Genomic DNA, 25,676 nt, shown 5'->3' with positions numbered 1-25,676 from the left:
GGCCACTACACTTATTCTGCACTCATTCTAGCTGCCGCGTCAACCACTTATTTGCAGAGGATTCCGAGATCCACGTCCAAGTCACTATCTAGTGCATTCGTTCACATGCGATAAGAGGATAATCCGGCGCTGGAGACATTGCTTGGAAAATCGCGTGGGTATCATCGTACTAGTTGGGCGGAAGTTCTAGAGCGTGCTTATCGCCCAGCTGCGAGGTCTAGGGTCATTAGTTGATGGAAATCACCTGCGATATGTTTGACTGGTTGAATTGCTGAGCCCCAATCTAACCACGAATCGGGGCTTGCAAGGGACTTACAGAAGCAAATATCTCCGTGTCAGCTTTTATTCAAGTGTTACACGGACATGCCCTCCATCGTTGATGGACGGGCACACGACAAGGCTTCCTAACAAGGCGGGAGGCATAGCGCCGCTCCTCGTGAGAGAACCAATCTGCAGACTGGCCCAAACGTTGCACAATCATTCATAATCCGCTCCACGACGCCTTTGCAACATGTTCTCCGCCCTGGGTCTTTTCAAGAACATCCCTTGCCCTCGGCAATATGATTGTGGCCTCCCAAGCTGCATATTCTCACATAGCCCACCAGCAATTTCCCCGGAGGCGCATGATTCTCTCGAGTCGGCTCAGGAATATGACCCCTTCAGTGCAGGGGAAATCTCACCTCCAATACCGAAGAGAAGGCGGCTGGGATCGGCCCAACAATATTGTGAGAGTGAAGATGTCGCGCCTTTAATTTCGTCCCCCCCAAATTGTCGAGATCCAAGGCCGTCAGCCCAGCGAGGAGCTCCGGAGTCAAAGACCGCGGGCTCCCCCCTGAAAGGTGGAAAGACTTCAACGCAGCCCCCTCGGTCTTCAGGACACATGCAGAAGAAGGAAATGCCGACTTCGATTACAAGGGCGGTGTCACCCCCACCAACCCAAGAAAGCAACCTTACCGTGCTGCACAGTACGAGAAAACCTGTAAAAGTTGAATCGCTAATCCCGCGCAATGTGGCAAAGGCTCCAGCTGTGCTAAAGATGAGATTGGCGGTGCTCCAGAAACTGCATGATCAGATGCAGGTTCAAAATCGAAAGCTCGCTGAGGGGGACGAGAAGTGGAGGTCCATGGTATTGAACGATCAGGAGCTAATAACCTTCGCCCTCGACGAAGAGGAGGCCGCCACGAAGCTCGGAGAGAACATCTACAAGAATAGTATGACACAGAAAGTACTACGGATCAAAAAAATAACAACAGAAGAGTGGATCAAGACGGTGACAGAATGGACAGGAACAGCAAGTCGAGTTCAGGCTGAGGAGAAATCTACTGCCAAGCCTCCCGATGCCATTGCGGCAGGCTTTTCTTCTGTGAGTGAACAAATCGCTGTCTTGAAGCACCTCCGCACCCCACTGGAAGGCATGGAGCGATTTGGATATGTTACGAGCAAGCCCACGGCCAGTGAGGTCGCATCCGCACGGGCCGCAGTGGCCGCAGCGGCAGGATATGAAAACTGTGATCGATGCGGCACGCGATTCCAAGTATTCCCTGGGAGGGACGAGAATGGCCGTCTCGCTTCCCACGGAAAGTGTCGATACCATTGGGCAAGACCCAACCGAACAGCTCGCCTGAGGACTGACAGGATTCTGGGCCAGTCCGCAGCAATGTTTCCCTGTTGTAACCAGTTGGAGGGCAGTGAAGGCTGCGTCGAGGCAGATACACACGTTTTCTGTGTCAAAGATCCTAAGCGGTTAGCGGATGTGCTGCAATTCGAGCATACGCCGGCCAAATCTGACGTTCGCGGAAGACCACCGGTCTCTTTCGATTGTGAAATGGCATACACCACTCTGGGCATGGAAGTCATTCGAGTGACGGCAGTCTCTTGGCCTCAAGGAAGACTTCTCTTTGACGTTCTTGTTCGGCCCTACGGGGAAATCCTCGATTTGAACACTAGGTTTTCGGGTGTGACGGTGGAATCTTACGCCAATGCGCTCCCTTATAGTCCTCCAAGCACTGAAGCAGGTCACGTTTCTACGACGGGAAGCCGTTTAGATATAGGTCAACAACCCAGGGTAGGATCACCTGCTATGGCCAGACAACTTCTCTTCGATCACCTCAGCCCGGATACACCACTCATCGGCCACGCTATAGAGAATGATCTGAACGTGTGCCGTGTCATACACCCCTTCGTTATCGACACGGTTCTGCTATATCCCCATCCGCGAGGCTTGCCCATCAGGTACGGGCTGAAAGCTCTCAGTCAACAGTACCTCTCCAGAGGAATTCAGACAGGAGGCGAAGCTGGTCATGACTCCAAGGAAGACGCCGTGGCAACGGCTGATTTAGTCAGCGTGAAGGTGGCCCAGAAATGGAGGATGATGCAGCATGAAGGGTGGAAGTTTGTAGAGGGGATGTTGATGTCACCAGAAGAGACGGAGGGGGAGGAAGGCGGAGGGCACTCGATGTTATGATCAGAAATTGAGGAAATCTAGAGTCAAACCGACATGCTTGCACATGAAAGAAAAGAAATACAAGAACATTCAAGACGTGGAAGCCCAAAGATCGAGCGCTCAAGTTGTGATGAGCACGTGCGCTCTCTTTGGGCGACGTATTGGGAGGTCAGTGTGCTTAGGCTCTTTTGGGTCAAGTCTCCTCGGGGATGAACGGCCGTGATTGTACGAAGCTAAAAGAATTGGTCTGAAGAATTGCCCCGTGCCCCTTTCTTGCAGTGGCTGCCGCGTCTAGCCCTTTGATCGCGCCGCGATCATAATTTCCTGGCTCCATACTCAATTGACCAGGCTGCCTCCTGAATAGCTGCGCAAGTCCCTGTCATTACCGGTTGTGAGGCCCTGAGAACAAGTCTCTGTCCAGCAAAGCCCGTTCTTCCTTGTATCATCTACATCTTACCCTGCCGTTATTGTTTGACCTTTCGCTTCCTCTCCGATTGTCTGCTCGAACCTGGCACACCGACGATCCGAGTACCAACCTGAACCCCCTCGGAAAATTATCTCTCCCAAGTAGAAATCGTTGATCGGGAGCGTCATCAAGCTGCACCTGCAGCCAGACAACAAGATGGGCAATCAGATATCGAAGATGATGGGGAAGATCTTCGGATCGAGGGAGATGCGACTGCTCATGTTGGGTCTCGACGCCGCAGGCAAGACCAGTAAGTAGAGCATGCGCCAACCGAAACCGGATGCGTTCGAGTCCGTTCGCAAGCGATGAAGGAGACTGACTATGGAACAGCAATCCTGTACAAATTGAAACTCAACCAGGATGTTACTACGATTCCTACCGTCGGATTTAACGTCGAGACCGTCACATACAAAAACGTCAAGTTCAACGTGTGGGATGTCGGAGGGCAAGACAAGATTCGGCCCCTATGGCGACACTATTTCTCCGGCACACAAGGGCTGATATTCGTGATTGATTCCAATGATCGAGCACGTATTGATGAAGCCCGACAGGAACTCCACCGGATCATCCTTGATCGCGAGATGAAAGAGGCACTCTTGCTGGTGTTCGCCAACAAACAAGATATCCCCGGCTCGATGACGCCGACGGAGGTGACGGAGAAACTGAGATTGACGCAATTGAAGGACCGCACGTGGTATGTCGTGCCTAGCTGTGCCACGACGGGTGAAGGATTGCTAGAGGGTTTGGTAAGTGGACGACGACCTGCGGGATCTGAACAATCGCTGATTGATGGACTCGTTCAGAGCTGGCTCTCTACCAATGTGAAGCAACAGCCACGGCCGCCGGCGGCCAAATAAACTCTCCACAGCATTTTTAAATACAGGTTCACCTATGAGAATCCATAAAACCGTGCTGGTTTGACTCATGAAGCTCTGAAACTCGACGATGAGCCGGACATCATCGACTACGATCCATATCTTTGAGCGTTTTCCTTTGAGAGCAGAGGTGGTGGGATGTCAGTGATCGGGCGTTTCTTCAGCGGGCTCATCGACCTGAGGTTGTTATGGGCGGGACTCTGTCATTGTGCATTATCACTGTCGCAACTTCAAAGCCCCAGTTCTGTGCTGAATTTTTCCGCCGTATATTTTGCAATACCATTAATTGAGTGGCCAGTCGACGGGTCGACTCGACGGAGAGGTTACTTGGCAGATGGAACCGCATGTACAAACAGGGCTGGACGGTGGAACAAACCAAGTGCTAAATCAGGGGAGCACGAAAGAGGATTAGATGTTGGACGGGGATATGCTTGTTGTGTGACAATGGTGTAACCAGCATGAACGGGAGAGGAGGCGAGTGGTGATTGGAGCTGACAGATCCTTAAGCGAACTTGAAGCCAGAGGGCCACTATGTCGCCAGTTGGGTGCCAGACCAGATTGAATCTCACAGTGACTTCCAGGTTGTTTGCAGCAGTCATCAATCCCCATCCTGGACCATCAGGCGCGGAGAATTTTTATTTGCTGGTCTGAATACACATTTTGCTCCCCGCCTGATTGTCGTAGCAAGCCAGGGCGACTCACTCTGGTACACTCTTGCCTGGCCCAAACCTTCCCTTTTCCACGTCCAGAATAGTCCATTACTAGACTGGAGTGTGAGTGGCCACCCGCAAAACTAGTTCGACTGTCTTCGTCTCTCCCTCTCCGGCAGTTCAAATCCCAATCCGTACGGGGGCTGCAGCCGATTGCATATATCATATGCACATGGCATATGTATCCTGCAGGTTCATTCCCTGATTCTTCCATTCGACTTCTTGAGCTCCTGGGACCTGCATAAGGGCGTGGCACGTGGGTTTCCGTGAATGTCCAAGTTGAATCCCCTGAACCAAACCTGCGTTTGTCTTTTGAACAGGAGACTGGTAGTCTGGTACTATCGAACTAAACAGAGTCTTTTCCTCCTAGCACCAGTAGCCGGTGGTTGACCTCCTTGCTCGGATCTTGATTTCATACCGTGCCCTACTACGGTCTCTCACCCCTGCAATCATCATCGTTTTCATCATCATTGATCAAACTCCTGCGAGGGGCTTCTTCATCACTATTGACAAAACCATATCACGCCGGGTTAAATAATATATTTGATTCGGGACCCGTCTGTGATAGTAAGCATTATTGCGCCATCCCAGGCTCTGGTCATTCTCCTCCCCTAGTGTCCCGTCCAACTGCCACTCCGGGCCGTGCCAGCTTATCCTAGTCAACTTAGAGCTCACGATCTTCTTGGTTAAAATCAGGTTTGCCCCCGTGGGCACCGCTTCTGCACAAGGGGCCGCCACCAAGAGCCACCAAGAGTCACTTTGAGCTACTTTTTGTATGGACCATCTGTGTTCGAACTCGCCTCGGCTCGTCCACCCCTCATCCGACTCCCACTGCAATCTTCCCATCGAGTTTCGGGTTCTCGACAACCTCTATTCATACACCGTCCATGCTATTCGATCGGCTCAACCAAGCACACTAGCTACTTCCGTAATACCCAATTTGCACCAGGCCTCACATTCCCCTCTCTTTATTTCGCTCAGTTCCACTCTTTGCAGGTGCCAGGGTTCCAAAAACTTGATTATCCTGTTGCGCCGCTCCCTGTGCACTCTCATTATTGTCCTTCATTCCGCTCAGTTTTGTTTTTGACTGTCATTGCTAGCCGACTGCAGTATGGCTACTTCCGATCACCTCGTCCTTGCAAATGGCGCATCCAAGCCCTCAGTATTGATAGTGGGAGGTCTTGGTATGTTTCCACTGGCCCGGCGGGGGGATAGAGAGGAAAACTTGTTCCTGCATACTGACGTCGCCGCAGGATACATTGGACGCTTTCTGGCAAAGTACGTTCATTCTCAGAACCTTGCGTCTTCCATTCGCATCGTCGATAAAGTCCTTCCACAGTTGGCCCATCTTGCCCCAGAGTTCAACGAAGCATGTTCGTCGGAGAACTTCATCCAAGCCGACGCCTCGCGCGAGACCTCCATGCCACGCATCTTTGAACATCCCGAAGGCCCAGATGCCACCTGGGACTATGTCTTTAACCTCGCCGGTGAGACGGCCTGGTCACAGACACCCGAGATATACAAGTTACGGTCATTGCTGGTCAGTACCACACTGGCGAAAGAGGCGGCCAAACGTCGGGTCAAAGCATTTGTCGAAGTTAGCACTGGCATGGTCTATGCCCCTAACCGGACCCCGCGCACGGAACAAGACAAATTGAAGCCCTGGCTGAAACTTGCCAACGTCAAATTGGAGGCCGAACAGGAACTTGCGCGAATACCAGGATTGAACCTGGTCATCCTCCGACTGGCACATGTCTATGGGGAATACGACTACAAGTTCATTGCCAAAGGATTATGCTTGGCACGTGTTTATCAAGAACAACAGAAAGAACTCAAATGGCTTTGGACGGAAGACCTGAGAATCAACACCGTTCATGTGGAAGACGTTGCGCGAGCCTTGTGGGCGGCAGCCAAGTGGAGAACAACTAATTCAACTATTCCTTCATCGTCACCCACCACCACCAGAAGACCAACCATTGGCTCGAAAGGGGAAGATGCTCCGAGCGGTAACGTCCCCATTTTCAACATTGTGGATCATGGACAAACGAGTCAAGGCAAACTTGCGGACATTGTCTCCCAGGTTTTCGGCATCGAGACCGGATTTCAAGGGTCCTTGATCTCTCAATTCGCCAAGATGAATCTCGAGCATGTCGTTGATGAGCTCAACGAGGATGTCCTGCAACCGTGGGCTGATATGCTTGAACGAAAGAACATCACTAAGCCGGGTCCCCTCAGCCCATTCCTAGAGAAGGAGCTACTCAAAGATACAGATTTGAGTCTCGACGGCAGTCTGTTTGAAAAGGTGGTCGGATTCACATATAATCGGGAATCTGGCCTGACGGCGGATGGTGTTAGGGAGATGGTGGAAAGCTACAAGAGGATGGGATGGTGGCCTTGACGCTGATTCGAATGTCGAGATGATTCTTCACTGTGTGCGAGCTAGGATCGGCTTGGGAGATTGTATGTTTTTTCCACCGTGATACCCTTTTTCTTCACGGATGAGTCTATTTGGCGACCAGATGAGATGAGACTGGTCCACCGATCCGGGTCGCAACGTGATTCAGGCACAGGTCGGCTTTTATTCTGCATGGGTTTGTATTACTTTTCAGCCCAGTTCTACCCCAGCCGCGGTCTCAGTCCGCCCAAAGCAGTATTGGCTCCATGACCTGAAATGAGATAAGAGATTTATGAGCATTTCGAGTTGCCATCCCTTGCATTTTGTATACTTTATCAATACTAAGGAAATGATCTCAGGTATATTCGTCACGGGCTACCCCAACGAGCTCCATAAAGCAAAGATAATACCGATGCTCATTGCTTGCCGGGAACTTTCACGTTCAAAATCCAAAATAGTTCTCCAATGCTTATACAGACAGGAATAAAATCCCCCTCGTATAATCACCCTACACAGGGGAAAGGTACCTTTCTCCTGTAAATTGGAAACCATTCCTTCTGAATCGATCCCTTTTTTACCTATTGGACATCCTCCGATTGAAAGGAGGATTATTCTCTTCTTGTCTATACAGAGAACTCTCTTCGAGGACTATTTCCCCCCGCTCCTCACTAATGCATATATAGAGCCCGTCACGTGGTACAAAAATTTTATTTCGACTATCTACAACATTACATTTCTATGAAGAGGTCTGATGATGCATTTGATCAAACTCGAATTTCATTGGTCAGCTCGATATATGAGCGTTACTCTCAGTTACTGACGTGCGATCTCATTGGTCAGTCTCATTTCGTTTCCATGCTTACTCGGGCAATGCAACAACGCCGACCTTCATTCTCCAAACACGTACACCCGTCTGGGCAGCGTGGCGCAGGTCATCTTGAAAGTCACCCCAGCCGAGCATCATGGTATTAACAATGGTTGATTGAGCATTATCACGAGGAATTCCTACCTCAGTTCCAGCAGTGCGATCGTAGTAGTCGAAACGGCCAGACGAGATGAAGCGACAGGTATCGTTCCAACCGTAGCTGAAGACCCAACCGACGACGGAGCGGAGAAGAGGACGAGTTCGCATGGTGATTCCTTCAAAGAAACGAGCCATTCCGGTAGTGCTGACTGGGGCGTCGACCCAGTGATACGCAGGGTCTCGATGACCCCCTCTGGCTGGGATGATTGGACCACAAGGTTGAGTTCCAGCTCTGATTGCTGCAGATGGGATGTACAAGACGCTGATGTAGACGGACATGACTGCTGGAAGGGCAGGCCGAAGTAACGACGACATAGGTAAACGAGGTGGAAGTGGTGAGCCTTCTGTCATCCATGGTTGGTTCGACTGGGAAGAGGAATCGGCGACGGGAGACTGAGAAGAGGCGCCACCACCGCCAGGCTGCGGAGGAGGATTGGCGACGATAGGCGGCACAGAGGAACCTTTGACCAGAATCTGCGGAGTCATATTTCCGGTGACGGGTGCGGGTTCGATTGTGCCTTGGCTTGAAGCCGAGTCAATTTCTTCCTGCCGCATGATGTGCTGGACCCAAAGACGCTCGAAGATCTCAGGTCTGCTCTTTGCTCGAATTTGAGAGAGTTTAGTGATGAGGTTGAGGATTGCCTCTTCGGTCTCATCTGCGGTCATCTCACTAATGGGTGCCATGGCCATCTCCCATTTGTCTTGCAAAGCTTCGATCTTTTCGGTTGCAGATGTTCGAGCTTGTGAGTGAGGTGAGGGAGGAGGAATGTCGCCCTCAGAGAGCCCAGAATTCATTTCGGTAGTTTCATCTTCTTCAGCTCGAGGGAGCGTTCCGGATTGTGCTTGTGCAGCTCGGCGACGGCTTGGTTTCGCGATGAACATGAGATTACGCATCTGGCGCCAGAGGCGTTCCAAGATAGGAAAGAACCTGTCAGGGAATAAGATGACGCGTACTTTTGGCTTTTGTATTCACAAGGAAGCATACCTCTCATTTTCAGGACGGTCAGACGCGACACGACCTCGCACATAGACTAATCTGGTCTCTCCCTCATCCAGATCGGCAATATCAACCAACCACGCCGAGTCTGGTGCCCAGACAAGGTAGCCAAAGGCTCGAAGGAGTAGATTAGAGATGTTCTTGATACTAGTATCTGTACCTCGCTTGATCTCGACATGATGCTTGTTGCGGATGTTGCGAATGACTCCATTGTAGAATTCTTGACGCTTCTCCGGGCGAATTTGCAGTTGTTGATAGATGGTGTCGTAGGCGAGACCTTGGACTTCATTGTTTCTGGAAAGGACTTCTGATAGCTTGGTCACTTTGTCGGCACCGAGACCACTGAGATCGTTGCTGGTTTGCGCAGTGTCCTCGTCAGATCCTTGAGCGGGGTCTCCCATGATAGTATCTGCATCAGATGCGGACGCTAGGCCCAGTGCTGAATCTGGCACTTCCTCTGGAGAAGCCATAGCATGACCGCATTACGTGGTTGTTGGCAGAGGCTTAGAGGATTGTGATGGACGACAGGCGAAGAGTGAGGTATCGACGATGAAAGTTATTGCGAAGTTGCGCCATTCTGTCGCACCCATTATTTGCAGACGCATCTTCCAGACTGAGAAGAAGTGAATCGCGACCACACGGAGGGGCAGTCACAATAAGGTGCGACATTGTTCTGAAGGTTTTGCAGAACCACACTCTCCAACTCTTGATACCGGTCGTTCATAACGATATCATTTTGTAGCGAACCTCGCCGAAAAGATCTAAACAACACATTATTGCGTTCACCAGTGCCGCGGGACATCTTGTCTTTATCCACGGGAAGCCTGGCGGCTCTTTGTTGAGATGCTGATACATTGCCGACTTGTGGATGCTGAAGCCGAGAGACGCTCGTCTTCAAAATTGGACCAGCTCGTTTAGACTACGTAGTGGCAAACAGTAGTGTACAGTCGGTCGACATCCGGTTCCGCGTCTTTGGCTCAGGGTTCCAGGCACGAGGCCAGAGGCTCGAATCTTTGATCTGCCACCCCAGATTCTGGGACTTGACCTGGAATTGGCCCAGCGTAAATAACGCCTCTGCTTCTGGCAAAGTCAGTCTCTCTGCCGTTGTTAGACACATCTACTCGTGTCACGCTTCCAAAGTCCAAGGTTCCACAAAATTCGCTGGGTTCCAAGCTTCCTAAATTGCCCGCAAGTTGCAGCCAAGCTGTCAGCTGCTTAGCCTAGTAAGTTAGTCAGAGATCCCACCGTTTGGGTCATTTGCTGCCTGATCCCGCATCCTGGCCCAGTCACCAACAACGAATTGCGCTGTGGCTTGTGCTCCCAAGTGACATGTTTCTAGCCATCGCTGTCATCGACAAATTCCATCTACGAGTCATCTTTTGTTGTCCAAATTCGTAACGCGCCTCTCCTTCCTCTCAACCCGACTTTATCTGTCTCACCACTTCCGCATCTCACACCCTGTCGCTCCTTTTCTCGACACTATCGCCGATCATGTCATGGAAGCTCTAATTTATCATGAATCACCTATCGCCGCATATTTAGAAGCAGACGCCGTTCCATTCGAATCCGCTGATCCTCCCACCCGCTCTTCCTCCTGCGCCCAAACATTCGCACCTCGAGGTCTTCCCAAACTACGCGAACGATTGCGAAATATCCGCCAGACTGCGGCCTCTGTCACTGATGTCGCTAACGAGCAATTTCTCGAACGATTTCGTTATGTCATTGTTGCATCTCAACTCCTGTCCGATGATCCCAAGCCGAGACGACACCTTCAAGATGAACAAACCTTCGATCCGAACACCTTCTCAGTCAAAGGCGCGGCTATAACCGCCGGGATATCCTTTTTAATAGCATGGTTTCTGCATTTACTACGGCGCCGATATGAAACTCCTCAATCACTTCGTCTTTCCGAAATTTGCACCTCCATTGTATTATTAATTGGTGGATGCGTTCTCTTAGTTCACTTCGCTCGCCGCCAGTACCTCGATTTTGTCCGGCATTCAGCGGGCTCAACATTGGGGAAAGTGGTTTCAAATTCACATAATTTTGACAGGATTGCTGCCGAGGGACTTCGGTTTGTACAAGAGGTGGAGATTGTCTCTCGAGGATACGACCTGTAAGCTGGCCCGTTGATTTGTTCGACATCTTCTAAAACTTTCTTTCAGCAGTAGCCCGCTCCCTCCAATCAGTCGTCTCGAAGACAAACAACCCACAAGTCGGTGCCGGGAGTTACGAGCTTCGATTGGCTCGATCTTAACAGCGAGTATCAGTCACGGTGTTGAAGCCCATAATGCAATCCAACCTTTCGTCCGAGACCTTGACCTGCAGAGATACCACGACATATACGAGGTTTCAATACAGGATTATGCCGATGCGGTGACCTTTGCCAATGGTACCACCCTTGATCCACAGGACTCACTGAAGGAACTTCGGTTTTTGTTTCGACTTCATCTGATCGCGAGGAAAGTTTTCCTTTGTGACTTACTCGCACTTCATTCCGGGTCCACATGGTATAACATTCATCAATGGCGAAGCACCTTGAACCTTCTGCAAGAATTTGATACTGCCACTTCCCATGCAGCCCATGAACTGCGAACGGCAATTGTCAGGGAAGAATTTGGTGACAATTCACAGCATGCTTGGACGGGGGATGCCGACCCACCTGTTGAGCGTGAAGCAGAGGCAGCTACTCCTCAAAAGCGTCATGCCAAAGCACAGATGCGCCGATTCGAAGCTGTGGCTAGCGCTGTCCGCTCCCTGAACGCTAAGATTCACCTGCTAAGAGAAGAGATCAACGCATCATCAACAGATGGCGATGACTCCTCGCGCAGCGTGGCGATCACCAGACACTACGACCATCTAGGCACTGAAATCCGAAATATTCTAGTCGAGTGGGAGAAGGGACGAAACACCATGTTCCTCAATGTCGGTGGGGACTCTGAGAAACGGTTTTCTCGAGCATCCAGTGGAATAAGATCTCCCGCATCGCCCTCCCCAAGTAGTCTTGGTGGTTTGACGATCGTGGATGGGGGCCCTGCAGAAGCATTCAGCTTACTGAGTGGCGAAGACCGAAGTACTTGTGACGGGATGGGATTGGACGAAGAAGTGTTTGAAGCGGTGGCCATGCCGCGCAAGAGAATGTCATGGGCCCCAATGAGCCGTGAAGAAAAGCTCAATAAACTTCAAGAGGACCGGAAAAAGCGAGCCACATTGCAGGAGCATGCAGAGAACACGACCAATATGTTGCGTGAACTGCAGATGGTCATCAAACATCGCCCCAACGCTCGGTCTGATACGCGAACCACTTCAATATAGTCGATTGTCAGGGTGATTGTCGATCGGACCCCGGTCCCATGGTCCAGGCCTTCGGGGATCTCAGATGAGAAAGGGGCCTTGTCTCACTGTTGACGACGACTTTCACGATGCACATGTCAGGAGTTAGGGCGCATTTTCTTTTCGTGGGTGGATCGGGGTGGATGAGCGATTTCGGTCTGACAATCTGGGTGTTCGAGTGCCCAAAAAAAAGGTTCCAGGCGTTGACCGAGGTAAAAGCCAACCATTCAGGAATTCCACCGTCTGTGAATTTGGGGGCAAATAGCATGTTCTTTCAGGGCCTTTTACGCCATGGCGCTATGGTGTGTTTCCGGGAGGGTGGTATATCAAATCTTCTCGGCGGATGGCTGGGATGGTGAAAAGACCGCAGGTAATGGGCGCGTGCCGAAAGGTAGAGGACGGCAGATATAGGCGTTTGCCGTGCAACCGGGCAGAGGACGGTCATGTCGTATAAGGATCACGAATCTGAAGTTGGCCATGGGCAGGAGGGGTACTTGATATAGCCGTAGCGAAACATGTACTAGGTAAGCGAAAAAAGTTGAGATCTAAATCCTGCAGAATACCAGAGCATACCTCATCCTCCGTTTCATACGTGATGGTTCTGGAATAGCAGAATTAATAATGCGAATCGGAAAGGGCTGAAATATCTCGCCCGAATGACCCGGAAGTCGCAGGAACCGCGACTCACCAACGAGCATTTCTCCGTTGTTCGATTGCTGACGTTGGGTCCCGGAGAAGCCATTAATCCGGCGCCGACCAGAGGCCGTGCCCCCAAATAGCTGGTCGAAGGCCCTCTGGGACTTTCGGTCGGTCACGAACAAAATTACCCGTCATTCATCACACCCTGTGAACTGTTCATAAACCACATACAACTCTTCCAGTTCCAGACACTTCCCAAAAAACCCTCATCCCGCGCGATTCTTTCTATGCTTGATTCCTCGCGAATGGGTCAGATTATTTTCCTCTTGAGCCTCTTGTTCCTTATCCCGACCCCCCGATCATGGCCACCTCACACGCCCTGTTATCCTATGACGTGAATTTTCCCTCGCAGCCTCGTCCGTTCATCTCCCCTTACCCCCGAGCGACTTGCTCAACGGCTTCGTCTACTGTCGGCTATGCTATCTCGACCGGCGGCTTGGTATTCAACCCTTCAAGTTGCTGAGGACCTAGAAGGGACATTGTGATCCGTTCTTGTCACGTCTGGATGGTTCTTAGCCCCATCCGCGAAAGGCCCTTTGTCGCCACAGAACTCAGGCAGGTCCATTTTGTATGTCGCATCGTGGCTGCAGGTAAGTCCAAGCCCCGTTCCAGCAGGGAAGCACTTACCCTTTTCTGGCCTTTGACGACGATCCCCTTCATATGGACGAAGCCGTTCGCCGTCAGCCATGTGTGCCTAGGACTCTACTTTCTTGTCGAGTGTTGCCCCCCTGAGGCGGGGGTAAAAGGACCCATTTGCCACGCGCCAGTTGCAAAGTTCAACCTCGATGAACCTATAGAAGAGTTATACTCCTCTCAGTGGCTCAACTATTCTTGGTGCTGTCTCTAAAACACATGTATGAGTCTTCTGATACTCGACCATCCGTCTATGATTCGTTCGCAATCTCCTCGCCTTCCCCTTCTTCGACCCCTTTGCCTGCAGCGATTGCAACCACGTCTTATGCCCGGTATCCGTGAGTATATATTGTACGAGTCTGGTGTGCCTGGGTCTCGGTTCATGCTCTGAGAAAGGGGAGTCTTTGCATACCTCCATATCTTACTCACTTTGAGAGTTGGTATGCTTATCTGTGGTCCGTTTCGACATCCTGCTCATAGTCATTTCGAGACGGCCAGTACTTGTTCTATTCGCGCTTCACCGAAAGTGTATTTCACCGACCTGTATCATAGCGGAATATGTCCAGTCAAACAAGGGGACCTGATGGACTGAATCTCTTGGAGGAGTCTCAGATGGAGAACGCGGTCCGCGAGGTTCGACGCATTTCTGAAAGGCATCCGTCTCCCCCAGAGTCGTGGGACCAAAGAATCCACATTGCAAGGAGGGCGATCACCACATTCGACTCAACCGGGTTCATGCAGATGCCCAACCGTACCAGCGATCGTATATTGGTGATCAGTTCATTGCAACGACTGGCGTACTATGAAGCAGACAGCGCTGGTATCACTGATATAGCAGAGTGGTGCATGAATCAATGGTTGTCACTCTTACAACGGAATGCCGAGGATCTCAATGCTCTCAGAGGTGAGTATATGGCTCACCAACCCTGTGATATTTGACTTACATAACGCTAGGGTTGGGTCAAGCATGGTTAGCACGATCTCAAAACGTCCTCGCACGTATCCATCGAACAGAAGGAAGCTCGTCCAGTGGGAGCAGTGGGCGACCTCAGAGCATGAGTGACAGATTTTCCTATACATCTGCTGAAGAAGCTAGAGATGCAGAAAGGGCGGCCGCAGAAGCTGATGCCAGAGCACATACGGCGGACTATGTGGAAGCACGTGGTATGCTCATCCCCGCGGTTGACTACTTCTCCAGAGCCATAGACGTGGCTGAAAGAGATGGAGGTCTAACTGGAGAGCTCCTTTGTGAGGTTAGTATATACAGTGGACACCTACTCCTCCACCATGCCCGGCGACTGACTAATGGTGATTCATACTGCGTGCAGGCTGCGGAAGCCAACATGAGTCTTGGTAATGTTTCATACTCTCATCAAAACGAGCAGCATTTCCACAGAGCCATTCGGTATCTACGGAGGGCATCCCAAATTCCAGGGTATCGCCTGTCTCCTTACTTACAGAGGTATGTGTGAGATGAGTTTCCTCCCCCCCAAAAAAGGCAATCGAGAACTATAGCTGACTACGTGCGCAGTTATCTTGATGACTATGGTCGGCTAGTAGATTGATACCCTGGAGGGTTTCATAGTGTATGTGTTTTTCTAGAATTGAGTTCAAGGACGGTTGCAGGCAACCAAAAGCGCTGGCGCAGATAAGCTTACTTGCTTTCATGCATCCTTCCTGTGGGTATTACCTCTGGAAGGGGGGTTCTATGAATGTATTTCCTTCCCTCTCTCTTCATTTGGCGCACATCCAAGCACTTTCTACAATTCTACTCTCTTCAACCATACTAAGCGCCCAATGTAAGGAACGAGCCACCCACACCTGCAATTGGTCGTACAATCCTAACAGACTCTTGGGGACCCGATCAGGAGGAGTGTCCGTCCAATTCTCACCCGACGCATTATTGCCAAGCGCCGAAGTTTTCGTCAAAAGGACCACATGTGTTGAGAAACCGGAATGGCAGACCCTACAGCTAGTGCAAGATCACATCTCGAATGACGTCCATACTTGATACCACAGACTCGCCACTGTCCAGACGGCCTCATACACGATCCTTTCTAAGGAAAAGTGACAAGCCACTTGCCAAAAGGCCCGGTGAGAAAGTATGTAGGCGTGCAGACCCCGATGGAGGCCGACCGCCTCTTGCGTGCTGCGCCAGTGGCGGAAACACCATGGTATAGGAAGGGCCGGAAAGTGTGCTCACTGCAGGACCCAAGAACGTGGTCGAAAGCATATGGAGAAGGTTTCCACCAACGGCGAGTCCGAGTGAGAATACCATCTCCTAGAATATCAGTATCATCTCCCTAGGACCGATGGATGTTCAGATAGGCTTAGGGCTGAAGTGGCGTGGGGATTAGATTGCGGAAAATGGAAATTAGGCGGCCTGGCCCTACGAGGCTGAGAGAATACGGGGTGCCCATATTGCTGCCTAGAAGCTTGCTTATGAATGTCCTACACGTGACATGCCAGGCAGATTGTGACCCAGGGCGGGAATCGCTGGGTAGAGAATCGAAAATGAGAACAAAGTCACTATGTGCAATAGGACAATAGAGTGATATCCAAACTCTACTGTGGCATTTCCTTGTGATCAGGCCATAGAGAAGAAATCCCTCCCTCGGCCATCCGAGGCCGCCGGTCATCACTCAAAGATGGATGACGTATTGATTCCACGGCAGTGAGTACGAAGTTTGAACTCACGTGCGCTCATTCGACCTATGTCGTAGGGGGCTGCTACGGTGAATCACGTCTGCACAAAACACGCATCAAACACGCCAAGACAATGATTCAATTAGACTCAAAAGCGGTTAGCCTTGACGCGACGGCGCGCCCTCTTCTCACAGAACCGTGTAGCTCAGAGTCCAAAATCCTAATTGGAATGACTACAATAGTTGTATCATTTTTCACCTCTCGGCTTCACGTATCCTTGTTCTTAGCTCGTCGCTGATCCGTTCACAATCGGATTGCCAAAAGTAAGTCCACAATGTCGTACCCAGTGATTTCGTCTGACTTGGGTTGCAGTGTTGGAAGCCCGCCTAGAACAGGCTTCCATGTTGAAGAAGGTATGAGTCCCCATCCAGACCAGAAACCCGAGCTGATGATTCCTCAGGTCGTCGATGCAATCAAGGACCTTGTTCAGGACTGCAATTTCGACTGCAATGATTCCGGCGTCGCACTGCAAGCTATGGATAACTCGCACGTCGCCCTCGTTTCCATGATGCTCAAGGCAGAAATGTTCTCCCCCTTCCGATGCGATCGCAACATTGCCCTCGGCATCAACTTGAACTCCTTGACCAAGGTTCTCCGCGCAGCACAAAACGAGGACATCCTCACCCTCAAGGCAGAAGACGCCCCGGATGTCGTCAATCTCGTCTTTGAGAGCAGTGAGACGGACAGACTCAGTGAATATGACATCAAATTGATGGACATTGATCAAGAGCATTTGGGAATTCCAGACACTGAGTATGCCGCTACCATTGAGATGCCTAGTGCTGAATTTCAACGCATCTGCCGTGATCTCATTCTTATGTCTGAATCCGGTACGGATATCCCGTCCAAGGGAATAATCGATGCTGATTGTATTAGTTTCTATTGAGGCTAGCAAGGATGGAGTACGTTTCGCATGTCAAGGTGATATCGGCAGCGGTAGCGTCACTGTTCGACAGCACAAGAACATCGACAAACCAGACCAAGACGTCACTATCAACCTTTCTGAACCCGTCTCCTTGACGTTTTCGCTCAAGTACCTGGTCAACTTCTGCAAAGCGAGTGGTCTCTCCACCCGAGTCAAGCTCTGCTTGTCCCAAGAAGTGCCACTGTTGGTTGAGTACAGTCTCTCTGGCAGCAGCTACCTACGATTCTATCTGGCTCCCAAGGTATGTTAAATGACCAGTGTCCATACGCATTCACCCTCTAATGGTATTTGCAGATTGGCGATGATGAGTGAACGTGGACTTAGCACACGAATGCGATCACGGCTTTCCCCGAGATTACGTCGACCACTGCCAAAAATGTGTAGATGAACATCATTGCCATGGATTGACGATTACCTAATGTAGAATGAATGTGCTGTGTGTTTGACGACTGAGTCGGTAGTCTCGAACTCAAGGAGTGCTGGTGGTGCTGGTAGTGTGAAAGCTCAGCCTTATCGGAAGGGGGGCGTTCGGGGCTTTGTGGCGTCATCCGCGGTGAAATTTTAATCGCACACATCATCGTAGCCATCACCACACCTACTCTAGGATAAAACAATCCAGGCGTCATAATTCGTTTCTTCGTCCTTATTTCCGTCCTACCTTCCACATGCACTCCCTGTCCAAATACTCTTGACAAAAATGTTGATACCAGAGACCAGAGTTCTGGCCATCGCCAGCCATGTACGAGCTTCACTAATCCGTGATCTGCCCTTGAATTTTGCAACAACCTGAACGACTACAGAGCTGACAAATGTGGAAAACAAGGTCGTTTACGGGTAGGTGCTTTCATTTCACTGTAACTTGCGAGATACGGAATTTGGTCTCGGGGAAGGTTCAGCAGATTTGATCTCTGAGCGATCGGCAGGTATGTGGGCAACACGATGGCGACTTTTGTCATGCAGACACTCGGGTGCGATGTGGGCGCCATCAATACCGTTCAATTCAGTAAGTTCCCCTTTCTTGGCCGTTCAGCCATCCATTCTCAGGAGGAATATTCAGATCTCCATCTCACCAATTTTTTTGGAGGCGCTATGTGCTAGCGAAGGAACTTTTAGTTGGATGAAGATACTGGTATCCGGGCGTGCCACCTTTCTTGGGTTCTCTTTCTTTTGCAGGGATCTTTGTCGTAAATCCCGTTTTGCCCCTTTTGGTCGAGGATTGAGATCAGTCCGCCGATATGACTGACAAATCGATTTCTCAAAGGTAATCACACCGGATACCGCCAATTTAAGGGGCGAAGGACCCCAGCGGCCGAGATTCACGAGCTCTACGAGGGCCTGAAGCAGTCGTATCTGACGGATTTTGATGTGTTGCTATCAGGCTATGCGCCCAGCGCCGAAGTCGTCGACGCCATTGGCATCATTGCTCGCAACCTCCGGTATCGCGCGAGTGTCAGGCCCGGTCGGTTCTTCTGGGTGCTCGATCCCGTCATGGGTGACCAGGGAAGACTTTACGTGGCGGAAGATATCATACCCGCGTACAAGCAACTTGTTCGCGAGGCAGACCTGATTCTCCCGAACCAGTTCGAGGCCGAACTCCTCAGCGGTGTCAGCATCAATAGTCTCAGCGGCGTGGCGAATGCTGTGCGATCCATGCACAAGACCCACGGGACGAAGCATATCGTCGTCACGAGCGTGACGGTCGGTGACAGTGGCGACAAGCTCACGGTCGTGGGCAGCAGTAGGAGGCAAGACGGGAGCGCCCGACTGTTCAAGATCGAGGTGCCCAAGCTGGACTGTTTCTTTAGCGGCACGGGCGATATGTTTGCGGGACTGATGGTGGGCCGGCTGCGTGAGGCGTGTGCGCAGATGAACCTGCTCGACCGAGCGGGTTGGATGCCGGACGACGATGTTGAAGGTGTTGACCTGCCACTGGCCAAAGCCACGGCCAAGGTCCTTAGCAGCATGCAGACGGTGCTAGAGAAGACGGTCAAGGCCCGAGACCAGGAGATCAGCAAGTTCGGCCAAAGCCCTGGTGCCAGCATGGAGGGCGAAGAAGGCGGCAATGGTGAGGCGAAGAGGAGACTTCTGGCTGAAACCAAAGCTGCGGAGGTCAGGGCGGTGAGGAACGCGAAGGATTTGCTCATACCTGAGGATAGGTACAGGGCGAAAGCAATGGAAGGGTAAGAAAAGCGAAAGCATGCAACACTGATACCCCAGATACACCGCCTGGTGATTTTTATTGCCCATGCCCGAGTTTCTAGCGGTTTAGCATCATGTCCATGGCGATAGAGAAACCATAAGCCCTATTCTCTCATAACGCCTCTGTTCTACTAGTGCCACTCTCAACTCCGTCGCCCTGGTTATCTATTCGACCCAAACTTGCCTCGTTTTGAATCGTTGTACAGTGAGAAGCTCAGCCGGTGCTCCCAAACCCACCAGCCCCTCTCACACTCTCTTCCAAGGCCTCCACTTCCACAATGTCAGGGGTGTATATGCGCTCCAGAACCAGCTGAGCAATACGGTCGCCCTTGTTGACCTCGAAATCGACGTTGCCGTGGTTGAAGAGTAGAACCTTGACTTCTCCACGGTAATCTGCGTCAATCACCCCGGCGCCTGTGTCGATGAAGTGTTTCGACGCCAGTCCTGACCGTGGTGCCACGCGGCCGTATGTTCCTTCTGGTGTCGCGATTGATAGGTCCGTTGAGACGAGAGCCTTGCCCCGGGAGGGAATTGTGATGGACTTCGACGCGTACAAGTCGTATCCCGCAGCAAAGGCGGATCCTCGAGTCGGAGTGGTGGCGTCAGGTGACAGCTTCTTAATCAGTAGCGGTGGTTGAGATGCTGAGGTGAGTTGGGGAACGGCAGGGCCGTTCGGGTCTGCGATGGGTGCCATTTTGGACGGTGTGGGTGCCTCGGGTTTCAGGCGTTTGGGAACTGGCGAGCTGGGCAGCGAGGGTGGTACGTGATCTCCGTCCTTTATTTCAGTCGGCGGTGGAGGTGTTGATGTTCTTATCATTCTTCGCCTGAAGAAGCTTCGTGCTGGCGGGGAGAGTGCACGCAGAGGCAGAGGTTGAATAGAACACGAAGCCGAATGCCCCCATACACGACGCGTAAAGTCGTTTTGGTCGCGTTCCTGCACTTGGAGATCGTGTGCTCCGTATGCCCGGCTCTCCGATCCAATTTGGACTAAGCAGGTCGTTACTGGTTGCCCTCGACACTCGGAACCGAGGTTAAAAATGCGGCCCGGAAAACAAGTTCCCTCGGAATCGAGCATCCTTGATCTTATGACCATGAGGAAGCACATCCCCATTCTTTGTTCAGGTACACTTCTGTGTTTTCCGTCCTCGCGAAGTGCTGGCGGAAAGAAAACATGGCAGGGCCAGTCCGGCAACCTATTGATTTGGCCTCTCTTGAGCGCTATATCGATAGCAATGTCCGCCAGATCAAACCCCCCCTGGGGCTGAAGCAGGTATCGTGTGCTCCTGTTCCCGCGAAATTCATGATCTGAGGTCCTGACGCTTTGGTCCCAGTTCGGCTTCGGCCAGTCGAATCCTACCTACCAGATCACAGACGCAACGGGCACGAAATATGTCATGCGCAAGAAGCCCCCGGGGAAGCTCTTGTCTAAGACCGCACACAGAGTGGACCGAGAGTATAGAATCCTCAATGCTTTGGGCCAAACGGATGTGCCCGTGCCAAAGGTCTACTGCTTGTGTGAAGATGATAAAGTCATTGGTACGCCGTTCTATATAATGGAATTCCTGGATGGGCGCATGGTGACTGAACCCCACTTCCCCGGATGTACCCCAGAGGAGAGAACGGAGATGTGAGACTCTTCAATATATATCAATGCTCGAGGAGGGAGTCGGGTCCTGACTTCATACAGGTGGCGCGATGCTGTACGAACGCTCGGCAAATTCCATCGTGTGGACTTCAACAAGATTGGACTTGCCGATTTTGGTCGGCATGGAGGCTTTTATGACCGACAATTGAAGACCTTTGGGACGCTGTCAAAAACACAGGCGGCCGCCGAGGATGTCGACACCAAGAAGCCTGTGGGAGACATACCACATTTCGATGATATGGTTGCCTTTTTCAAACAAAAATCGACGCAGCCCAAAGACCGCACCACTCTGATCCACGGAGACTATAAAATTGATAACTTGGTGTTCCATAAAACCGAACCTCGGGTCATTGGTATTTTGGATTGGGAAATGGCCACGATTGGCCATCCACTTTCGGATTTCGTCAACCTCACCGCTCCATGGGTTTGGGTAGGAAGGGTTACCGGGTCGGCTCATTCAGACAGAGGCAACGACGCGTTCAAGGCCGGGGCGACCCCTGGGCTTCCATCTTTGGATCAGACTGTGCAATGGTATTCCGAAGTGTCAGGATATGACCCTAAGCCCGAGTTGGCTTGGGGAAATGCCTTCGGAGGATTCCGAGGTGCTATTATCATGCAAGGTATTGCAGCCAGGTATGCTCGGAGGCAAGCCAGCGGCACCACGGCTAGAAATTACGCTGCTCAAACGGCCCCGTACGGCGAATGGGCATATGGATTAGTAGAGAAACTCCGGCAGACGTCAGACGGGAAAGCGAAACTGTAGAGTGACAGCGTAGAAGCGGCGAGGGTCATCAGTCCATAGAAGCAAGTGTTGCAAATATGAAAAAAGACGATCCCACCGCATCCGAGATCAGGAGCGAACCCTGAAACCACGTTGGGTTTGCCATTCTATTGTGTTTCCAAGTCAGAAGAACTTTCGCCTTCTCGGCTTCCAACAAGTCATTTCGTGAGTGCCAAATACGTACCGTGTACCACGCTAACACTTCTCGCCATCTGGTAAACAACCCCCAAATCCTTCAATCACACTATCGCCAGTTTCCCTAGCCCACTAACACCCCATGGACGCTTCATTCCCTAGACGATATAGTACTTACGGTCTGGCAAACGGTACCGGCCAGCGGCCAAAGGGCAAATGGAAAACCCACCGACGGAAATAAGCGCAAGCTGAGTCAAGCCAGCAAGGTTGAGGTGCGTTGGGAAACAAACATGGCCGTCTTCTGCCCATCCAGTCTTCAATGATCACCTTTTTCCAATTCTAACCAGGTTAGAGCAAGGAACGGCAGGATTCAGATCGAGTCAGCCAGTCGGTGAGAGATCTTTCCTTGATCTGTAGCCTGCCTTGGTAAGCTGGTGCCTCTTGCACAGGTCTCTATGCTGATCAGTGATTACAGAACCAACATTGGAAATCTCCTCCGGTTGTCCTTTATATATATCAATCAGTTCCAATGACATGTTTCTTGGCCGCCCACGCACCGCTCCTATCCGATCGTTCGGCATCGGTTTCGTCTCGAAGAGGAGAGAGGTAGTGTTCACAGCCAAAGGGCGTTTAAGACTGCTGCTTAAATGACCTATTAATTTGGAGAGTTCTGGTGACAACCGACCAAATTTTATCCCATGGCATTTCCCTCTCCGACATAGAAACAAGTTCAAAAGTCCTCGGATCTCATAAGCCACCACACCAACAGTACCCCCCCCAGTGAGAGGAGACAGACTCAAGCCCTTCACATAGACCCAGAACTAAATGTCAAAAGGGCAAACAAGATTTCAGTAAGAGAAAGTCATTGACAGCAAAAAAAAAGCAATTTATGAAAATTTAGATACCTAGGCGAGACTGAAGCCGACCGAAATTCGAACAAAAAGCATACTTCGAGCGAAAAGCCAATCATCATTCACCTTGTGCTAGCACAAATAGGAACTGCGGGGGAATTTCCGTCCGGTCGGCTACGATCTGTGTCGATTGACTCCTGGAGAATGACCTCACGGCGAGCCGAAACCCGGCTGTCACACGAGAATCTAATTGAAGACGTCGCCGTCCGAATCACGGAATACGAAAGCAGGTACATATTTCGACAGGTCGACAGCCCAAAGCCAGAATGCACGCAAGGACGAGGGCAAGAAACAGGATCAGAGCAAAACCAACTTTGGTTGAAACAAGGAAACATATTCGTTTGTATGCCTATCCCACACGCAAAACCCTTGTGAGCGCTGTTCGCTCTCTGCCAGTAGATCCTTCCCAACACAGAGCCTAGGGGAACCCACACTCCAGATGCTCATGAGCTTCCATTTTGGGGTTTGCGGGACCGATTCACGAGCCACTCCATTTTTGTTTTTTCTTGTCCGAGACTTATTGAAAAACAAAGGATCGCAGGACATTACCCGTCGCATATTAAGTTAGTCTAAGTAATTGCAAAAGGAAACGCCAGAACCAATGCTTTAGATGAAGAGAACGGCAGCAATCAGGGCGCTGAAGCCCGTCATAGGAACTTGAGGACCAAAAGCATTGGCGGCGTTGGTGTTGTCGGAGCTGCTTGTGGAAGTTGAAGAGGAACCACCGCTAGTGGCCGATGGGTTCGTCTCCGGGTTGGCCTTGTTGGTGATGCAGGTGTTGACACCCTTGATAACTCCCCTTTCGTGAGCAGTGTCGAAGACGTCACAGATGGTTTCGTTGGTCGAGGTGGTCTGGACATTGGATCCACCACGAACATCGGTAAGGGAAGGCATGGTAACACTGGGGTCAAAGTCAGAACCGGTGTCCGTTGGGACGGAGACGAACGTCATCACTCACCTATTGAATGTACCTGCGAAGTCAAGAGCACCGACAATGGTCTCCAACTTGGGGAAACCGCTAATAGTCTTGAGATCGGTGTTGTTTGCGATCAAGAAACCACCCCCAATCTGAGTGAGCGAAGGGAAAGACAAGTTGCTCAAGTCAGGACTGTCGACGAAGGCCAATGTGCCACCAGTTTGAGTCAAGTTGGGGGCCGAGAAAGTCTTGAAGGAGTCAGAGTAGAAACCCATGGAGCCGGCGACATTGGCGAGGGATGGCATGTCAATCTTGCTGACATTTCGGAAAGTCAAGTTGGCCGCGTCTTCGAGGTTGGGGAAACTGATTTCCAAGTCACGTCCGTTGGCAGAGAACGAAAGAAAGGTGGTCACATTAGACAGATCGTTGACATTGACCGAGGTGAGATAGGGGTTGTTGTTGATATCCATGTTCCCCACGGCGGTCAACTCGATACCATTGATGTTGTTCAACTGGGTGTTGGAGATGTAGATCTGGTTGGATCTCGACACGCCCTGGGCAAAGTTCAAGCTTTGCAGAGCAGGAAGCCCAACCCAGTTGATTCGATTTACTGCGGTGAGGGAGTCGAATTGAAGGGTGGATAAAATGGTAAGACCGGTCAAACTGAAAGTACCGCCAATGGAGTTCAGCTGATCGGAGGTAATGGCCGTCAATTGGGTAGCGTTGTCGCAGGAAAAATCACCCGTAATCTGTTGAACCCCGTTGATGGCAACTTGTCCTGAGGCAGTGGAATCAATAATGACATCTCCGTCGTATGTTTGGCAGTTGGCGATCTGTTCAGCATCTGTGCTGCTTGCAATTGTGATGGAAGGGCCATCGCAGACGTCACCTTGTGCTGGACATACACGTCAGCTTCCATGTTCTTGCGAGAATACTGGACCATCTCATCCACTCCAGCTCTTGCGCGTGGCATCCAATGGCCAGTTATGGCGGAAGGAGGAACGTACCGAGGGCGGAGCTCGCGAGAGCGAGAGCAGGGAGGATGAATTTTGAGAAAGACATTGTGAGAGACTATGAATCAGCGAAAAAGCTGGCGATCAAGGTCAGTAAGAGGGCTTTCCAAGGTTGCGAAGTTGTCACTGAAAGGGTTCGTTAAGAGGATGAAAGTGAGGGAAGGTCGACGGTGACGCGGTCACCGGGGCGTGCTCTGCAGACCCAACAGAGTAAAGGTACACTCACCTGAGAATGCAATATTAAAAGAGAATAGAAGTGAAGCAGAGATAGAGCTGACTTTGAAGCAAAGTCGTAAGAACTTTTGAGAGTACAAGAATTAATTTGTTGGGTTCTTGACGAACACGCAACGGGGTTGGGGATAAAGAAAGCTTCAGCGAAGGAGAAGCTGATTTTGTTGTTGCTCAGATTGGGAAAAACTGCGGTGGCCGGCAGGTAGGTACGACCCCCTGGGTAAAGAGGCTCGACGCGTGGCTGGCTCTGTGAAGAAAAGAGGAATAAACCGTAGCAATGATGGACTTGCAGCGAGGGCGTATATGCTGAAAGTGTGAATGGAGAAGGGGGATGGCAGGAAAATAGGATGAGAATGGGAATGGGAACGGAAATGGGAGGGAAAAGAATGAATTGGACTTGAAGTGGCCTGGCGGTCGATTGGGGTGGACTGATTGGCTGCGGACACAGGGTATGAAGGTGCAGGGAGCAGCAAAGATGCGCAAGCAGCAATTCGGCACTCTGGTGTGTTGCCCGTCGACGGCAAAAAGTCTGCAAGCCAGGGCCAGGGCTCCAGGTGGAAGAGGCTTCAATGGCTGGGACTGGGTCAGGCAAGGACAAAATACCAGACACTGGGCGGACACTAAGACTCACGAAACTTG

The 25,676-nt window shown here is 51.1% G+C and overlaps 11 protein-coding genes across 11 annotated transcripts; 8 read left to right on the top strand and 3 right to left on the bottom strand.

Moving 5' to 3' along the window:
* Window positions 1-511: 511 nt before the first annotated feature.
* Z518_05972 (uncharacterized protein) lies at window positions 512-2,464 on the top strand (the record flags this gene model as incomplete). Its single annotated transcript, XM_013416782.1, has 1 exon — window positions 512-2,464. One exon carries the CDS (start codon window positions 512-514, stop codon window positions 2,462-2,464), a length of 1,953 nt encoding a protein of 650 aa, XP_013272236.1.
* Window positions 2,465-3,065: 601 nt separating this feature from the next.
* Z518_05971 (ADP-ribosylation factor 6) lies at window positions 3,066-3,766 on the top strand (the record flags this gene model as incomplete). Its single annotated transcript, XM_013416781.1, has 3 exons — window positions 3,066-3,159; window positions 3,240-3,655; window positions 3,713-3,766. The coding sequence occupies 3 exons, from the start codon at window positions 3,066-3,068 to the stop codon at window positions 3,764-3,766; spliced, it is 564 nt and encodes a 187-aa protein (XP_013272235.1).
* A 1,839-nt stretch (window positions 3,767-5,605) lies between these two features.
* Z518_05970 (uncharacterized protein) lies at window positions 5,606-6,892 on the top strand (the record flags this gene model as incomplete). Its single annotated transcript, XM_013416780.1, has 2 exons — window positions 5,606-5,678; window positions 5,748-6,892. The coding sequence occupies 2 exons, from the start codon at window positions 5,606-5,608 to the stop codon at window positions 6,890-6,892; spliced, it is 1,218 nt and encodes a 405-aa protein (XP_013272234.1).
* An 856-nt stretch (window positions 6,893-7,748) lies between these two features.
* Window positions 7,749-9,380, bottom strand: Z518_05969 (uncharacterized protein; the record flags this gene model as incomplete). The annotated part of the gene is made up of 2 exons (XM_013416779.1): window positions 7,749-8,841; window positions 8,899-9,380. 2 exons carry the CDS (start codon window positions 9,378-9,380, stop codon window positions 7,749-7,751), a joined length of 1,575 nt encoding a protein of 524 aa, XP_013272233.1.
* Window positions 9,381-10,406: 1,026 nt separating this feature from the next.
* Window positions 10,407-12,225, top strand: Z518_05968 (uncharacterized protein; the record flags this gene model as incomplete). Its single annotated transcript, XM_013416778.1, has 2 exons — window positions 10,407-11,026; window positions 11,076-12,225. The coding sequence occupies 2 exons, from the start codon at window positions 10,407-10,409 to the stop codon at window positions 12,223-12,225; spliced, it is 1,770 nt and encodes a 589-aa protein (XP_013272232.1).
* A 1,908-nt stretch (window positions 12,226-14,133) lies between these two features.
* Window positions 14,134-15,140, top strand: Z518_05967 (uncharacterized protein; the record flags this gene model as incomplete). Its single annotated transcript, XM_013416777.1, has 4 exons — window positions 14,134-14,479; window positions 14,530-14,828; window positions 14,904-15,037; window positions 15,107-15,140. 4 exons carry the CDS (start codon window positions 14,134-14,136, stop codon window positions 15,138-15,140), a joined length of 813 nt encoding a protein of 270 aa, XP_013272231.1.
* A 1,415-nt stretch (window positions 15,141-16,555) lies between these two features.
* Window positions 16,556-17,518, top strand: Z518_05966 (proliferating cell nuclear antigen (pcna); the record flags this gene model as incomplete). The annotated part of the gene is made up of 3 exons (XM_013416776.1): window positions 16,556-17,111; window positions 17,158-17,447; window positions 17,501-17,518. The coding sequence occupies 3 exons, from the start codon at window positions 16,556-16,558 to the stop codon at window positions 17,516-17,518; spliced, it is 864 nt and encodes a 287-aa protein (XP_013272230.1).
* A 627-nt stretch (window positions 17,519-18,145) lies between these two features.
* On the top strand, window positions 18,146-19,390 carry Z518_05965 (pyridoxal kinase; the record flags this gene model as incomplete). The annotated part of the gene is made up of 2 exons (XM_013416775.1): window positions 18,146-18,209; window positions 18,468-19,390. The coding sequence occupies 2 exons, from the start codon at window positions 18,146-18,148 to the stop codon at window positions 19,388-19,390; spliced, it is 987 nt and encodes a 328-aa protein (XP_013272229.1).
* A 229-nt stretch (window positions 19,391-19,619) lies between these two features.
* On the bottom strand, window positions 19,620-20,099 carry Z518_05964 (deoxyuridine 5'-triphosphate nucleotidohydrolase; the record flags this gene model as incomplete). Its single annotated transcript, XM_013416774.1, has 1 exon — window positions 19,620-20,099. One exon carries the CDS (start codon window positions 20,097-20,099, stop codon window positions 19,620-19,622), a length of 480 nt encoding a protein of 159 aa, XP_013272228.1.
* Window positions 20,100-20,576: 477 nt separating this feature from the next.
* Z518_05963 (uncharacterized protein) lies at window positions 20,577-21,813 on the top strand (the record flags this gene model as incomplete). Its single annotated transcript, XM_013416773.1, has 3 exons — window positions 20,577-20,675; window positions 20,737-21,032; window positions 21,093-21,813. The coding sequence occupies 3 exons, from the start codon at window positions 20,577-20,579 to the stop codon at window positions 21,811-21,813; spliced, it is 1,116 nt and encodes a 371-aa protein (XP_013272227.1).
* A 1,670-nt stretch (window positions 21,814-23,483) lies between these two features.
* Window positions 23,484-24,855, bottom strand: Z518_05962 (uncharacterized protein; the record flags this gene model as incomplete). The annotated part of the gene is made up of 3 exons (XM_013416772.1): window positions 23,484-23,778; window positions 23,836-24,688; window positions 24,801-24,855. The coding sequence occupies 3 exons, from the start codon at window positions 24,853-24,855 to the stop codon at window positions 23,484-23,486; spliced, it is 1,203 nt and encodes a 400-aa protein (XP_013272226.1).
* Between the last annotated feature and the right edge of the window lie 821 nt (window positions 24,856-25,676).

This window comes from Rhinocladiella mackenziei (assembly GCF_000835555.1).
Source record: "Rhinocladiella mackenziei CBS 650.93 unplaced genomic scaffold supercont1.4, whole genome shotgun sequence".
NCBI classification, from domain to species: Eukaryota; Fungi; Ascomycota; class Eurotiomycetes; order Chaetothyriales; family Herpotrichiellaceae; genus Rhinocladiella; species Rhinocladiella mackenziei.
The sequence above is the reverse complement of the archived record's forward strand: the minus strand, read 5'-3'. Positions and strand labels throughout refer to the sequence as shown.